The sequence below is a fragment of the Sinohyriopsis cumingii genome, chromosome 6 (genome assembly GCF_028554795.1).
Source record: "Sinohyriopsis cumingii isolate HCF-2022 chromosome 6, ASM2855479v2, whole genome shotgun sequence".
NCBI classification, from domain to species: Eukaryota; Metazoa; Mollusca; class Bivalvia; order Unionida; family Unionidae; genus Sinohyriopsis; species Sinohyriopsis cumingii.
This window is the reverse complement of record NC_142966.1, coordinates 84,386,805-84,404,842: the sequence shown is the minus strand read 5'-3', so window position 1 is coordinate 84,404,842 and position 18,038 is coordinate 84,386,805. Positions and strand designations below refer to the sequence as shown.

At 34.5% G+C, this 18,038-nt stretch overlaps 1 protein-coding gene across 1 annotated transcript in view; it reads right to left on the bottom strand.

Annotated features, from left to right (window-relative positions):
* LOC149797355 (scavenger receptor cysteine-rich domain-containing group B protein-like) overlaps positions 1-18,038 on the bottom strand; it is a 49,710-nt gene that overhangs the window by 31,381 nt on the left and 291 nt on the right. Inside the window, exons 2-3 of the mRNA XM_089960749.1 lie at positions 15,749-15,800; positions 14,092-14,248 (exon numbers count right to left, since the gene is read on the bottom strand). Coding sequence (XP_089816875.1) covers positions 14,092-14,248; positions 15,749-15,800 — 209 coding nt within the window. The remainder of the gene's footprint in view (positions 1-14,091; positions 14,249-15,748; positions 15,801-18,038) is intronic.

The following is an 18,038-nucleotide window of genomic DNA, read 5'->3' as shown; positions in this document are numbered from 1 at the left end:
GCCAATCTATGATGATGATGATGATGCAACAAAACATTTCATTAATATAAAATGCATTGAGAACAAAGCCATGGTTGATAACCCTAAGTTATCAAATATTCTAATAATATATAAAGAAAACAAAATGTCAAGTATACACATGTTCACATGTAAATATTGATGGCCCTTATTCCAACATTAGAATCTAAATATTCTTTGTTCAGGTCAGATCTTAATCATACAATACATACACCATTTTCGGATGCAGCTCTTTCAAAATTAATAAGGACTTAAAAAAGAAATATTGGATGAAATACTGCTGGTGACTCAGTATTAACCGTCTTTGGCGCTTGTGTTTACAATTGGATTTATCAGTACGTATACGTGATGTAGTCTGACTGCTATGATGAGGTTCGGAATTGACTGACAGTGTGTTGGATAAGCTGACCAATGGTGCGAACATTGCTAGCAATTTCGCTCCACTTGCCGACACAAGTCAGCTTCAAAACAGTGCTAACATATCCTTGTATGCAATGGAAAATAATCTGGCTAAGGGCCAAATAGAAATCATCCGTTAGGACCGTCTAATATGTAAACATCATTGCACTAGCTCTTAAAAAGCCCAACCGTTGACTGCACCTCCAGCAATGAAAACATTCAGGGATCGTTCTTATTATGAAAAAATTAAATTCATCGCTGAACCCACTCTTGTTGCACTCCAAGTTAATTATATTCCACTAACCTTGATTCAACCTTGAAGACAACAACATCAACTGTTACTTAATAAAGACTCACTTATTCGGATAATATTGTTTGCACGAAGACAGAACGATCGTTTGAGACATTATTCAATGGTGTAATCAGTATGGATATATATATAAGCGTGGTGCTAGGCTCCAAGAAGCTATACTTGTATGACAGTTGTAACAGTAAAAAGAAAATATTTATAAGTGTGTGGGCGTGTTGTAACTGATCAAGATTGGCCCTTTGAGTAATTATACAACGTGACGAGAAACATGAATTTTAGTGGAGAAACAGTTGTAAGATTAAGGCAAGGGAACCAAGCTACCCACGAAATAATAATGCCTGTTGGTAGCCGCATAAGCTATTTGTGGAACCGTCGCATTAACCACCGTTGGTCTGGATGTGGAGGCCATCAGGACTGTGCAAAAATAATTGGTACACCAATCGGAATTAGAGGTACACCAATCGGAGTCATATCTATAGTAAAAGCGTGACTGCCAGAGCTATACAATCATCTCTTCACCATGCATTTATGAATACTTTTCCATTCAGAACATCTCGGGACGGTACAGAGTAGTCTCAATACGATCAGTAAACTGAATTCAATAGCCTTCGAAGCTAAATAATTAGCATAGCTGAGTTCTAGCACATATACGGAATTGGGGTGAGCCAATCGAGGTAGTGGACTTACAGGTGATGAAAAACAAGTAACTTTATTCCAATTTGCAAGTGTGAGCACTCTTATGATTTGTAATCGAGTGATTGATAATAGCAGTGTCACAACACCGGTTTTGTTGGTTAAGAATGTGGGTCACTCTCTTTTAACCCACGTGATTATCCTGTTGCGTGGGTACCTTTTGCTACCCTTCACGGATTACAATCCACACGTTCGCTTCCATAAACGTGTGATTTGAGGAAAACGCATGTGGGGTAGAACACTGTGAACCAGATGAGTAACAAAAATACAAAATCGTTTTTATATCACTCCTAAAACTGATCTGTTGTGACCGAGGCATATAAGCAGATTATTCCTTTTGAATGAGATATGTGATAGAAGAATGACTTTACATAGCCTTCAACAGCACAGCACATTCACCGGATGTGTTACCTAAATATGTCTTACAAAGCATTCGCTTGTTCCAAGATTACATACTTTTATGATAGTAGTCTCCACATGCTGAAACATTTATAAAATTTCCATTGGTTTAATTTATATTTGAGCGTGGTTTATATACATTGTAAACTTAGATTAGGTCTATTGGGTCTTCTCAAATTAGCGTTACCCACCGACGAATAGTTTAGATGGTATTATACCAACTGACTATTACAATTAGTGCATTCTTACAGCAGAAGAATTTGTCTCTATGTTACGCGCATTCGTTGATATATTCTATGTCTAGATCAAAGTACCATGGAATATAAAGTCCAAATAATCGGATGTTTTTTTTTTCGGTGATGTAACACCTTAAATGTTGCTTAAATTGCCTTTTTATCTACATGTTTCATTTCGCATTGCTCCATATGTTTTTTGCAAAGAAATCAAAATGACATGAATATCTCCTTAAAGGATGGAAATGTTTCCTACATCTCTCAAAGGTTTTTCTACAGGACATGTTCTCCATATTCAGTATGGCAAATATGAATACAATCTCATATGATGAATTTATTCAGAAGTAACTCATTATACAATACATAATCAGTACAAATATATATTACCTCTTAGCAATACGGAACCACGACCTACAACCAAGATCACAACCTGCAATAAATGTCTTAATGGTATGGATTACCTTACCAATCTTTAATTACTTTTCCATTGTACGTAATACATTATTGTGATCATATGTATTCCTACATCAGCCCAACACAATTTAATGTCGACATCCTTTATTTTCGGTATTATTAATGTCTTCAGAATTTTTCAAGGTGGTAAAATAGAGCGACTGATCCTATTTGGAGCATTACGACACATCACATTTCCAGCGTGGTAAGATATACGTGTAGACCCGCAATCTACAGATTAGATTCAACTGCTTCTCAACATGGATTTTTACGCGAACAATTACAAGAAATTCATAACGACACACAATTAACACCACATTCACTTTTGTAAACTAGCGCCCCGACATCGATTACATTCAGGAGAGGTGAGCATCTCAATTTCGCGTGAGTGACCAAAATTACTATTAATCTTTTCTATGTTATATTGCCTTGGATTATTATTTGGATATTGTCGTAGCATTACTGTGTTGTTTTAATGTCATGATAAATTCAGCATCGAGATCAAATTCGCGCTTGTTTGTTTATTACAGTTTTTATAACCGACTAATTTTTGTCTTACCACATCATTAACAATAACATTATCGCCAACATTTTTGGTGTTACCAGCGGTTTCTGTAAAGTCTATAATAACCCTCCACAGTTGATATATTCTTTTAACGCAACATACTGCGTGATTAACTAAATCTGACCATTCGATATGATCATCAACAATCCAAATATGAGTTTCAGAGATAGTTAATCCCTAATGATCCTGGTATATCAACTGCAATATTCTGTCGTCGCGTATCTACTGGTCGATAACACGATCTTAAGGGTAGATTTGAACATTGTCTTTATGTAACATAAATAATTGTTGTTGAAGTGAATCACGCACTATCCTTCTACTTGCAACTATCAAATCATCTGATCTCCATTAATTCCAAACATTGTTAATAGGAGTTTCTGAAATTATTTCACTCATTATTTCACATTTAATTTTTTCTTTCTTTTCTAATCTGATTAATTTATTAAACTCTCTTAATTCTGGGTGAAGTGCTCTATGATCATCATTTATTTCGTCATAATAATTAACATAATTATTTAATCATTCGTGCAGGGGCAATCAAACAAAAGGTGGTGGTCGACCATCATCGCTGCACATTATAACAGCAATATTTTGTGTGATCAACCGAACAAGAACAATTTGTAGTGTTTCTAGCGACACTGTATATTATTTCATCCCAAAAATATAATCATTGGAATATATGTTTCACCTATTCCTTCAGAAGTCCATGTATCATCCTTACGCCGACAGAAGCTATGGTAAGTATGAGATTTAATTCCTGGTTCGTTCATTTCCCTGGCGAGTCTATGTGCAGGTGTTAAAACAACCATATCAACAGTGTTTGAAGAACTCTGACGAACTAATTCGATCTCACGTGTTGTTTTACAAGAACCTCCCGGTCCATTAAGATAAACAGTCTTGTGTCTAGCTACAGGATCATATACCAATGGTGCTGATGATAATTTTTATATTTGATTATTTTTTTTAATAAATATGTTCGATTTCAACGTCGGTAGATTCAGCATAACTCAGTATATTTTGTTGTTTTATTCTCCATTCGCTCCATGATGCATAAGCACCAATATGAAATTGTTCTAATAATCCTTCACGTTTTTATTGATATAAAATGAATCCGGAGCGACTCTAACCGCGGTACCAGGAAATATCTTTGTCATCGATGCTACAGTTATCGAAACATATGCAAGCATTGAAGATCTTAAATGAGTATACTGCAGTGACTCACCATCAATATAACTCACAACTGTACCTATTTGAGTTCCTTTTGTTACGAAAACTTTGTTTCTACTCATAAATATGTTTCTCTTCGTGGCATCATTAATTATAAAATATAGTTCAGTATCATCTATAATCAATATTGTACACTGTCGTTCATGGTCATATGATACTCCTTGGGTAAATTTACCAATTAATTTTCTGCCAAAATCTTTTGCGATTTTGTTCTCAAAATTGGTTATGTCAGGATTTTCATCACCAGAATATTTCTTTTGATGTGGTAACCAAACGTTTTGTGGACGATATTACATAATTGTTTCACTTACTGTTAAGAATAATATTATTTTTACATCAAGCATGTACCCTAATAATACTGTTTGTGCCCTCAATTTGTTCTGAAATATATTTGCCAAACGAGACCTAACAAATTGGATGAAGATCTTCGGCAAACTGAAAAGACTCGAAACAAGCGAATCCAGTCAGGTCAACATCTGGTTGTGATCCATTTATCGATACTCTGGTCATCCAAGGAAACTTCTGGGATCACATGCAAACATATGAACCGAGATAACATCATTATACTCGTATATGGTATCCCTAATCCACTGTGCCCGTATTCGCTATTATATCTTCGAGAAAATAAAACCTCTTAGAATTTCACGAATTTCTCTATCTAGCAAAATGAGAGGCGATTGATGGAATCGTAAAGCAATTACTGAGCTATACTGTATGCATGACATCTTTATAGGTTTATTTCAACGGAAGATTTTTCATTTCTTCGTGGAGAGATTGTGTGCGATAAATCTCACCCTTGGGTCTTACAAGGCGATAAACTTAATTTTTCGATGCAGATACTTCCATCAGATTTTATTAATTCGTTGTCATTTTCTGCGGAGATCTGAATTAACCATAATGATACAGGATCACGTTTACTTATTTCGTTAATAAAATTAAATATATCTCCTTGGTAAAATTTAACAGTTAGACTTCGTGGAAATATTGTACTAGCCGATGTCCACGCGTGCTCATTATGATCAATAATATTTATCGGAGCTCATTTCGATTTATATTTCAATTCGTACAAACCCTTTCCTGTTATTCTTTTTAATGTTATTTGGAATTTTAATTTCTTTCCTAATTCAGCAACATCATTTATCGTACCTCCTTTATCCTTGACAGATTCATCCCTTTTGTTTGTTTTTTTACGTCTTAGATCCCTTATTTTATTTCCTCGTATCGCGTATGTACAATGTTCCATTACTCGTTTGGCTACGCAATTTGTTTTCGAAAATTTCATTGGTTTTAGATCATGAACGCTTGGATTGTCATTCAGCTGATATATATAATGAATAAGTGCGGTCACAGGACACGCACTTTCATAATACGGTTTGTCAATACCAGTCAATATTCCTGCTTTGGAATTTTTGGTCAATTTTACAGTATCTCCAATGCCTTGGTGTAATCGAACAAGGTCACATTTGTCACTGATAATCCAAGTATCTTCTACTTCCTTAATACATTTTACACTGCAAAACGTTCTGCTTAGGCTTATTCATGACTATTAAAGTAAAAAGAATAGGTCTGATCGTGAAAATGAAAGCAGTGTCAGTAATTGTGAAAGAGACATTTGTGGCATGGATCGCTTTATCTTTATAAGGTGTAAAGGATTGTGAAAAGATTTAATTCTCATAATATTTATTCTCTTTCAGATTCATTTCTGACAATAATATTTATTCTCATTCAACCTTAAAATTATTATTCTCATTCAACCTTAAAATTAAGACTTTAAGTACCATATAACCACATCAACTTATAAAATCAGTTATATAATTAATATTTTTAATTATATTTTATCCCAACAAATTCGATTTTTAATTTTATTCTGATAATAATATTTATTATGATTCTGAAAATAAGATATTTTTATTCTGATAATAATACATATTTTTTTTTATTTCTGATATAATGTGTCCTGATTCAGATGTATTTATGATAAAATATTTATTTACTTTTATTTCTGATAATATATATACCGGCTCAGATTTATTTCTGAAACATTTAGTCTGATTCTGAAAATATGTTTTATTCTGATAATACTTATTCTGATATTATTTATTTTTTAATTCTGATAATAGTAATATTTATTATTAATGCTAATTGTCTAATAAAAACCTGAGATTCTGATAAAAATGTATCGTTTTTTCATTGATTTTAGTCGATTTGTTAGTACAAAATCCGTGAAATTACCGATTTTCAAAGGGCCAAACCTCACGCAGTTCTCTAAGTGATTTAAGGATTTATTGATAATTGTCTTAATTTTTGTTCATATTTTAGTAGAAATTTAATCAGAATCAGATATAAAAAAAAACAAGAAACATTACTTCAGACGGTGTTTTATGAGAATTTGTCAATAAATCTAAAACTGAATTAGAAAAGCGCGTGAGGTTTGACCCTTCGAAAATTAGTGATGGGATATGACATGATTTGGATTTTTAACGTAGTTTTAACAATTGTACAACGTCTTCAATGTGGCAGTTTATAGTGACGTTTACAATGGGGCATCATGCCGCAAACATGTAACATGATGTTCCATCTAGTCACATTACCCTGACACCAGGCAAATCAGTCCTAACACTAACCTCTTAATGCTGAACGCCCAGCGAGGCAGCAGTTAGTACCATTTTTGTAAGTATTTGGTATGACTCGGTCGGGGATTGAATCCACGACCTCCCACATCCTAGGAAGACGCTCTAACCGTTAGGCCACCTGAACGGTAATTTAATCAGCAATTAAATGGATTTGAGAAGATCGTTCGATAATAATAAAAATAATAATAATAATAATAATAATAATAATAATAATAATAATAATATATTCTGATAATAATATGTGTTATGTAATTCTCTGCTTTTCGTAGGATATTAACAATTAATGGTAGTATTAACCGGAACAAATCTGAGAATCGGTGAATATCAATATTATAATATTTATTCTGATAATAATATTTATTCTGATAGTAACATTTTATGTAATTTTCTGTTTTAGTAGAATTTTAACGATTACGAGTACCATTCACCATATTAAATTTGAGAATCAGTTAAGAATAAGATTATAACATTTATTCTGATAATATTCAATTTGATAATAATTTGTTTATTCTGATAATAATATTTTTTTATTTTGATCGTAATAATTGTATGCAATTTTCTGTTTCCTTTAAGATTTTTATTATTTTAAGTATCATTCACCCCACCAATTTGGTGAAATTGTTCGATAATCTGAAAAATTATGGGCAATATACTTATCACTTTGATAAAATTGTTTGATAATCTAAGTTAATCGGGTAATTTACGCATCACGTTGTAAATTGTTTTACTGATTTTCATGATTGCGATTACTAATCAATTATAAAATCTGACTGCCTTGACTTTTTAAAATCATATATCATGAACGAGAATCAGTATTCATTTTTTTATATATTGTATTTCCCCTGGTCATGAACCAGGATTGATAATCAATCACCTACGTGAAATTCTATCATCATACATACAAATTTATATTCAGAGTTCATTCCGTAAATCAAGCAACTTTCCGCATTGGTCAGTAAGTTTGAAATGTATCCTTGATATTAGCAGATTATGACATTGCAAATAAACCGCATTAATTGGTTGCTTTACGATCAAATATTCAGGAGGTACTCGAGGTGTAAATATATATAAAATATATCATTCTTGTGTCTGATTAAATTTGTCAAGATCTACTTGATAGCTGCCGTCAATTGCACCACATACAAGATTGACTGCGATCGTTGATGTAATATTAACAATTTCCGGTGAAATATGTCGGCCGCAACCGTACGGGTCATTGTTAAATTTGAGAATATTTGATGGCTGGGCTATTTGTTCCATACGGCTATTATTTTTAGAAATGTTTTCATTGATGACTTAGTTGAGTGATTTTTTTTAATTAGTCCATATTAAATGCTGGTACTATAAAATGTATTAATTGTTTTTTCTGTGATGGCGTACTGTCTTAGAGACAACTGTTTAGCTGCTTTTACGTTTGGGTATGGAGGAATTTGATACGTTATATTATCACCTCAGTCAAACACAATTTCTGTCAAAACTGATAATGTTGGTTCATGAACAGTGATAGCGATTTTGGATTCTTTTCCGTCATAGGCTGGAATTCATCGTTGATGTGTTCAATTTGATTACTGGCCGTGGGAATTCCAATAACTTGCCAGTCGGGAGTTCCATCGGGTGTGTGAATTATTTGCTGGTTGTTGTTGTTGTTGTAGGGTTTAACGCCATTTTTCAGCACGCGATATTAATGGTGGAGGAAGAACCCAGGAAAACCCCGGAAAGAACCACCGACCCACGAGAAGCTACTGGCAAACTTTCTCACATATCCACATTGGCTGAATCCGAGACTCGAACCCACGCAGACAGAGGTGAGATGGCAGTGATCCGTAACGAAGAGCGCTTTAGACCACTCGGCCACTCGGGGCCCCATTATTTGCTGGTAATCAACCGAATGCATTTGATTTAATATTTGGCGAACTATGATATACTCGTAATTGTGATAGTGTTATTTCTCTCGCTGGAATTGCAGTTGGAACGTTACCACTAAATTCAGGATTGGTTGAGCTAAATGAAGGATTTTTATTAACGACAATCTGATATTATATCTCGTTCGGGGTTGACATAATTATTATTATTATCATTACTAGTATCATTATTTAAATCGGGCGTGCATTATATTACAGCCATTATTTCTTTGTAAATGTTAATCATCTCCGTGAACTCAGCATCTGATAATTTTCCATCACTAAGGCTTGATGCTATTAACGAAAATAATTTGGAGTACGATAATGTCACTGTATGTAATTTTATTATATAATCATGTAATTTTGTGTTTGTGAATGTGCATATTATTTGCAATGATATTATATGTTACTCATATTGAGATCATCGCACATAATATCTTCATCTCTTCTGATACGCCTAGCAATGTATGCCATGATTTAAAAAACTGATTCCTCTGATTTTTTAATTTTACCGTTTTTTAGTAAATACCCCTAAGTTATTTTCTGTGGGCTCTGGAATCCGCAGAATAAAATATGTCAACGGGATATTACTAGTCTTTAATCGTCCTTGTTTGTCTTGAAAAGCATCCACCTAAGTTTGGCTCACATTTGCAAGACTCAAAACATTAGCGAGTTCATCCTTGACCTCGTCAAGGATTGCATATTTAGATAAATCGCCTTAAGGTTTGCCCTGAGTCTTACTCAGAGAAGATCTTCCTTAAATATCTACCATTATACTTTAAGATCCTTTAAAATGTTGAATCGTCTGCACTTTATGAGGTGGTAATAAGGACTTTGACACAGCGTTGAGTACAGCAACTACTTCACGTCCTCATATTGGCAGACCGGTTATTGTTGTGTTGGTAATTTTAAATACCAGACTGCAGGTGTTATTGTAGTTATGCAATTTAAAAATTCTTTCGGTAGCGCTAATTAATACGAATCAAAATAAACAATTCCACGTGGATCAATTGCACTTGCCATCCAATGAATAACAGGACCGGAACTTTTTATCGAGATTAATAATGACTGTTTTAATATTGTTTGGTTGTTTTGGTCATTGATCGCGCATTAAAAAAACATCTGAAGTATTTTATATTTAACTGTTTAACGACATCAGTTAAATCGAAATATGAGATAGGAAGTGTAATTGGAAGTCTCAGCCCTTTTCCGTACCAATGATGGGTCCCTGGCAATCGTAGACTATTTCCCTTATTATTTGGAAGTCTCTATTCATTTTCCTGTTGCCTTATTTAATGTCAGTCCAGCCGCACTTCACACAACATCAAGTGCAGCTGCGTTTGCAACAGTTGGAGGCTCAGCGGCTATTTCCGCTGATACAACTGAAGAAATATACTACCTGTTTTAAATACTTCTTGAATGGCATCCGCAGAAAGATCAAATTTAACACCGGTATTTAATCGTTTGGCGTAATTTAAGTGCTTGAGTTGACGTTCAGTTGATTTTGATCACCTCTGATCTGATCCTTTTTTCGTGTTATTTTTGTTCCAGAATTCTTGTTTTATATTGATTGAAGCTTTTTCATCTGATTGAGAGTCCTATTGATACTAACATGATGCTATAACATTTTTAATATCATGAGCAATTTAATTACGTGTTTTCGTCTGGGGCATTAATAACTCTAATTTGTCCACTACATCTTCAAGCAATATTGTTTTATCGCTAAGTATAGCAGCTATTGTTATGTAACCACCAGCGGATAGTCACGCTACACGAGCTCGGACGTGTATATGAACAAGAAATTGCCTGAATAAATCTAAATGTTCCAACGAAAAGTAAACGATTGTATATGATTGGGTATAATGTTGTGAAATCTTGCTGAGATATATGTAAACCAGAATCAACATTCTGGTCACGCTTCATAAATGTCATCAACCGATGAAAACCGGTGTAATTATATACCTCAATCAATGTGGTAATCATCAACGATCTCATCAATGAGAGACCGATAAATATTAATATCCATGATATCGCCTGTAAATAATCATGTGCAACATTACTTTGATCAAAATTTAGCAGAACATCTTCAGAAGGTGCCTGATGTTCGTTTATTCTCAAGGAGACTTCGGAAACTCCAAGTGTGTCCATACCACTGAATTTCGTTCCTGCGAATCTATTCTGGCATTTTCCTGAAATGCGATGAATATATGTTGTGGTGCTGATACTCTATGTTAACGTTGTGATGATATATGCCATGTGAATAACCCAGCAGCATCACTTTAACGCTATCTGTATTCATAGCCAACCATGACAATGTTGATTTACCGCTCTGACTCATGAAAGGAAGTAACAGTTGTTCTTCGTCAATCAGTGGAGTCATTACTGGCATCCACAGTGACAGTTGTGTTAGGAATACTTTACCTGCATCATATACGCTCGGCGCCAGATTGCACCATTGTTGGTGACTTTTCTTACAAGTACCGCAATGTGTTTAGCACCAAATATAACTTTTCTAACATGTTTACAAAATCCAAATGTATGTGATAGTGGAATTGCACATGACACATTTTCTTCTCCGTTTAACATTGATCTACGTGCTGCAAATCCAAAGTTGTCATTGTCATTCATCGATGCAAATGCGTTCCCAGCTACATGTAGTCTCACGTTGCTACCATCGGGGTGATCAGTGGTATCTTTTGCAAACATGATTGATAGACCAGCTGACCTCGAGAAATCATTGCAGTATCTTGCCAGACCCAAAATCGTCGTAGCAATATCAACATTTCGAGACACGATTCAATATTATTTCCGTCAGTTATGTATCTGGCACTGTTAAAATTGTCATAATGCCATTGTTAACAAAACCAGGTCGGTCTAAAAGTCCGTGTGCTGTATCATCTGCTTTAAAATGTCTACCTTCTACTTCAATAAACGCTGTAGCAGGTAAACGTATATACTTGTATCCTGAACTAGTAATTAAATTCAAACTCGTGCGTTAGGTACACGTGTGTCATAAAAATAATCTTGATAATCGCGTACAGATTCATCTTTGAGAACTGGTGCATCCATGGCAAATGTGGGATCAGATACACGTTTGAACATTTTATTATAATTATTATCGCCTAACACGAAGACCAATTCCTGCTATTAAACTTGCTGATATATGTTTTCTGTCTCTGATATGTGTACACCAGCCAACTCTGCTAATGTTTTATTTGCAGCTTGATTTATTATTTTACTAACATTTGCAGGCATAACTTCAGTGCTGGGTAATTTTACTGGTTGTGGTTTTAGTCGTCTATCCTTGATTACCGAGAATGCTTTACTAGCAACAACACCAATACTTTCATCGCGAACAACATCAATAGCTTTCATTGATAATTGTTTTGCAATCGATATTGTTTTTGGGGATATCATTCTAAACCGACCCTGAACATTATCACCAAATTCATCTCTGTAGGTAACGTTGTATGTTGGTAATCGCGAATGTATCACCCTGACCATTACAGGTCACGTTGAACAATATGTACGATCGTCTTGATTTCTTGTCACTGGTGTAATTATATACCTCAATCAATGTGGTAATCATCAACGATCTCATCAATGAGAGACCGATAAATATTAATATCCATGATATCGCCTGTAAATAATCATCGACAAATGTCACCTGCTTCATTAATAGTTTCTGGAAAATTATTACCAGCTCGTTTTCGACCAGTGATAATTTCTAATCTTTTAACATCGGCAAGGACGTTACTTGGGTATGGAGTAATGAAACCACTTCCTCGAGTAAAAAGACCAATTCAGGTTGTTTCTTCTGCTTCTTTCTTACTTGGTGAAGAATATAATTTCATCCATGGTTTAAGTGTTTCAAATTGCAAATCTTCTGTTTGTTTCCTTGCTCGTTGAACCTCCTCAAGTTTCAATTTCATTTCTTTTTCTCTTAGTTTGCTTTCTGCTTTTGTTTTCTCAAGTTGAAACCTCATTTCTTCTTATTTTTGTCTGCTTGCCAGAATTGATCGTCTACTACGATCATTTACTGTCTGGTTAAAAATGTTAACATTATTAACATCTTCCTCAGATCTGATTTGTTGAGTATCAGTAGCGACGCGATATACATCCCTAAACCAATCAGCATTTTATAAAGTTTTAACATATTCCGGTTTTATATACTTATCTCTATCATGATATCCATACCCGGCAATATCAATTATTTGGTCTGTTCTTTGATAGTAGTAATACCTTCAGTTGTAAATGTTTCCATGATGTTAGTTCTAACTCTAGGCAGAGGTTGTAGTTGAATTTCAGGTTGTGGATGAGGAGGTTGCTGAGATGGTGGTTGAGCTGTTTGAAGACTGCCAGCAATATCAAGAGGTAATGTCTCAAGAGTTTTTTGAACCGACTCAGTTGTTATAACAATTGTCTTGCTTGATTCGATAATTGGTTTAAATAATTGCTCTGTACCTTCTGCAAATTCCACGTGACACCCCTGACGTGCTTGTGGTTCCTGCTTGACAGCATTACGAACAGGAATATATTTCTTAATTGACTCTATTCGCTCTCGAGCTAATCTAGTTGTACGATACTCCATTTTTGATTTAATAATGATTTAATTACTCACAAATTACAGCAGAGAGGGTGCGACCACAATTGAGTGTCCGACGGGTAAACAAAACACTCCCATACAAATTTTGAAAAACAGGAACGACAAAGATAGAGTGAGAAAAACTAACCCAAATAGAGAAACTCTCGGTTAGTTAGAGGCTTAAATTCGACGTTATTACGCTTATATTTTCATTTTTGTAAGAATTATTGTTTTTCAAAAATGGACTTTGCAGCAAGTGTTCTGTTCACCCTCTATTCTGCTCCATCTTTTATATAAGCGCACGACGTACAACATAAATGTGATTTATTGAATTAATCACCTCCACCACATACATTTGCTGAGATTAAGTCTTTGTTGGCTTCGACCCTTAAATTAACACAGTTTAATTCCATTATACTTTCACGCTAAAACATCTTCTGTAGATGATGTCTTTATACAACTCTTGAAAATACGTGCCAGTAATTTCTCTTTTGCTAACCCAATTACTATTCGTACAACAATAAAGCCACTTTATCGAAGCAAAGTTACTGCAAACAATTCATAAGGCTAATGTAAGTGAGAAGAATGATGTAATGAATAAGTGAAGAATGGTGGGCATGAGGAAAATGTTTCGTTTTCACATTTAAGAATGAGGGGTAAATTTAAATTACGTACGTGTTGCTAAATCCAAGCATTCTGCAAACTACTATAGCATCATTCACGTCAAAGCTTTCATCACATATTGTTCCCCATGTACCATTAGGGCCCTGGATTTCGACCGTTCCTTTATATATAGTCCCTCCGTTTCCTGCTAGGCGAATGTTTTGTATATCTGGAAATATACATTCATACACATTTAATAGTTAGACTGTGCGAAATAAAATGCAGTCTATGGAAATGATACACAATTATGTTTCTTTTTAAATTGTATCGATAATGCAGATGAGGAGTATATGCACCCTGAAGTCGTCTGCGTTCACGACCGTAAATAAGTAATGTTCATTACGATGACAAGGTATTTTCAGAAAATGGTTATTGCGATAAAAGTCAAGAGAGAGAGTTATGTAAAGTTACTTATATCAGAACTACTCATTCCTATTTCGACATCCGTCCAGCGGAATCAAGGTTTAATTTTGTTCATTTATAATTTGAGGAGAATTTATTTATTTAAATTATGCATCGGTATTATTAAACGCTCGCTGAATTTAGGACTAAATCGCTGTTTTGAAATTATTTAGATTTCATTCAAGAACATTCTGGATTGTATAATTTCGATACATCAAACTTGATATTAAATTAGCACATTCAAGGCTACTGGCACAGTATCACATTAAAGATACAATTCATTCGCATCACCAACGAAATTCGTACGGAAGAGTTTATTCTCTTGTGCTTGCGATAAAATAGTTAGGACTATTTGGGATTTAATTCCTTTTAAATTTTAACTTTGTACTGTGGGGAAATAACCTATTTGTTGAAGTTTACAAAACTTTTTGGGTTTCACTGGTACTTAGTTTCAGATCATAGAGAATCGTAACACTATTTTCTCAATTGAATCTCCTAGCAAGACTGAGGTCATATGGATAAAAACGAGCAAGAGGAGTAAAGCAATACCAAAGGTACAATCGTGGGTAAGGCTTGAATGAATTGAAAAGGAAGAAATACTATGCTTGTGTTCGCTCATTCTTTAAGCATTGCAGCCGTATTTTCAGGGTGCAGTTTTGGGTGTGGTGGATTTCCTGTAATAGATGTTTTATTCAAGAGAAGGGGCGCGCCCTGTGGATCCGCCGATGGAAACTATTATAGTTTGCATCAACTAGTACGGCAGCCACAATCGTTTATGAGCTAATGAATAAACAATAACGAGGGGTACTTGTATAAAGAGTACAATTCAATATGGCTAACAATCACAACTAAATCCTATTGAAGGTGCAAAGGCTTTTGTGATGTTTGTGTAATAGATTTATCTTTTGAAGATGTTGAAAGAATAAACTAACTGGCTTATTTTGAGGGCGAGAATAAAGCTTATATTTTATTAATGACTAGTTTTATTAGTCAAAAAACATTTTGGAGAAAGAAAATAAATACTGATAGAATGGCAAAAATAATCGTTGGTATTCATGAGTGTGATAAAAACAATTAACTGAATTCATATTTAGAAATAAAGCAAATATATATAAGTGAACAGTCCTATTTGTGAAAAACATATAAATAGGATAATGAATGTCAAGAATAAAAATATACAGACCAATATTTTGTAAATGTTGCCATCTAATTTTCGTGTGCTGTACGTTATTACTGAAAATGCGGTTAAGTGTGAGAGTATACTTACTTGGCGACCGTCGGTCTCTATTGAGCTGTAGTGATCTTGCATCAGTCGCCTGCTAAAATATACATCTGAAATTAATATCGTGTCTAGATGTAGGACACAAAAGTGTAATATTTTGTTGTCTCAAAATGTCTTCACAGGTCTTGTCGAGAGATAATACTTTCTCGTACTCAAAATCTTTCATCAGATCAGTCCATATAGATCAGTTTTAGTTTTATTTTAAGATACAAAAATAACCCAAAATGTTAAATCAGAAGTTAGAAGATAGGCTGCATTTCTCAAGAATTTGTTTTTCAGGCAAGTATTTTCATTTCCAGTAAAATGCGAGCATATATTTCATACATCTTCTGTATGATTTAGGAAAATGTTTGAAACCAGACAAATACACACACACGGCAAGTGATGAGCTAAATTATTGACGCAGTTTACCCACGCACACACACTTACATACATACATACATATATGCATGCATGCACGCGCGCGCACACACACACACACATACATACATACATACATACATACATATTTGTGTATATATTCGTATATATGAACAAGGGCCCTCTTGTCTATAGAGAGTCCTTTCTAAAGCAAGAGACGATATTGTGACTGTCAAGACTGTTATATACCTTGGCCAGAAAGACAAAAATCCGATGGAAGTATAGAATGACAGACATACACATGCGACATGTATCGTTGTCTATGGATGGTGCGAATGTAACCAGCAATTTGATAGGAACGGTTTCTTTCACTTGATTCCAATCAGATAGAAACATGTTTAGATATTGTTTTGTCTAGCTCAGCATAACAAGGGTCGAAACATAACAAATTACATCCACCATGATTGGCCAGTGATATCATCTATGTATTTAGCAAATTTGACTAGCTTACAGCAAACAGGTCTTGCATAATTTTAATTACCTATCTGAGACCAATTGTGTTTATCAATTATTTGTTTAAATATGTGCAGCATCTACAGACCACGTGAGAGATAGTAGTAGTAACTCTAGTAGTAGTAGTCGTCGTATTAGTAGCACCAGCATCATTCCAAATGACTTTTTAAAACTGCCACCATTATTAACAAGGGCCATAAAGCTAAATTTGAAAATATTCAAATTCTCACAAATGTGAGAGAGAGGAAGCGAAGTAAAACTTTGCTATCAAAATAGTAAAACTAATTAAAGACAGTACATTTATCTGAGATATTAGAATCGTGGATTTATCAAACGACTAAACAGAAACACTGAACTGTATATGGCGACACGACTAGGGATTTATGATTGTATCATTAATTCAATAAGGTCATCTTCCAAGGCGAATTTAGGAATAGCGAGGTAGGGAGGAGAAATAAACAAGTAGGCAAGGATTCCGGAAGCCCAGAGATGAAACCTTCAGTCGTTCCTACATTTTTTGTTTCATTGGCATAATTTAAAGAGTTTGACGATATAGAAAACTTGCTCAAACAAATGTTCCAGGTGTTACAAATATGTAGCATCATGTCCCACCCAGTCACATTTTCCCGACACCAAGCCGACCAATCCAACAGTAACCGCTTAATGCTGAGCGCTTAGCGAAGCAGCTATTAGTACTATTTTTATAAGTTTTTGGTATGACTCGGCCGGGGTTCCTACCCGCGACTTCCGACTCCCGATGCGGACGCTCTAACCACTTAGGACACCTGGAATAAACTGTTGTGTACTCTTTTTATATATTCCCTATGTAAAAGATACGATTCTTACTGCTTAACACAGTGAACTAACTGAAGGCAATAGTTTCCTACGATAACCTACTTACAAAATGATGTCGCTTAGGATTAAATTCGTCATTCACTGTGTGAAAAAAAGTATCATTTTAAAACATTATGTTGAATTTTTGTTAATAATGAATCACACATGCTTTGTTCATGGCATATTTATTTTGTAGCTATTGACTTGAAGACGTTAATTGTTATTCATCTGTTGCAAATTCAGTTTTATCAGCGATGTGGCAGCCAGTTAAAAAGGATATTTGAGGCAGTAAAGTCACCATTAACTTCCATAAGTCTACAAACGCATGACTAACATCACTATAAGTTACTTTGGAAACATTCGTAAACAATATAGCGGAAATATAACTCGCAGTGACTGTCATTATACAAAATTGGAATGGGGTCAAAGTTTCAGACAGTGTATCGCGAGTTTTTCTTTTGTAAATATAAACGCTCAACCAATCAAAAAGAGCGTTCCATTCATGGATGTTTCCAACTGCAATGTTTATTTGCTTTGTTATGTTTTTCTTATATTTATTCTTTTAATT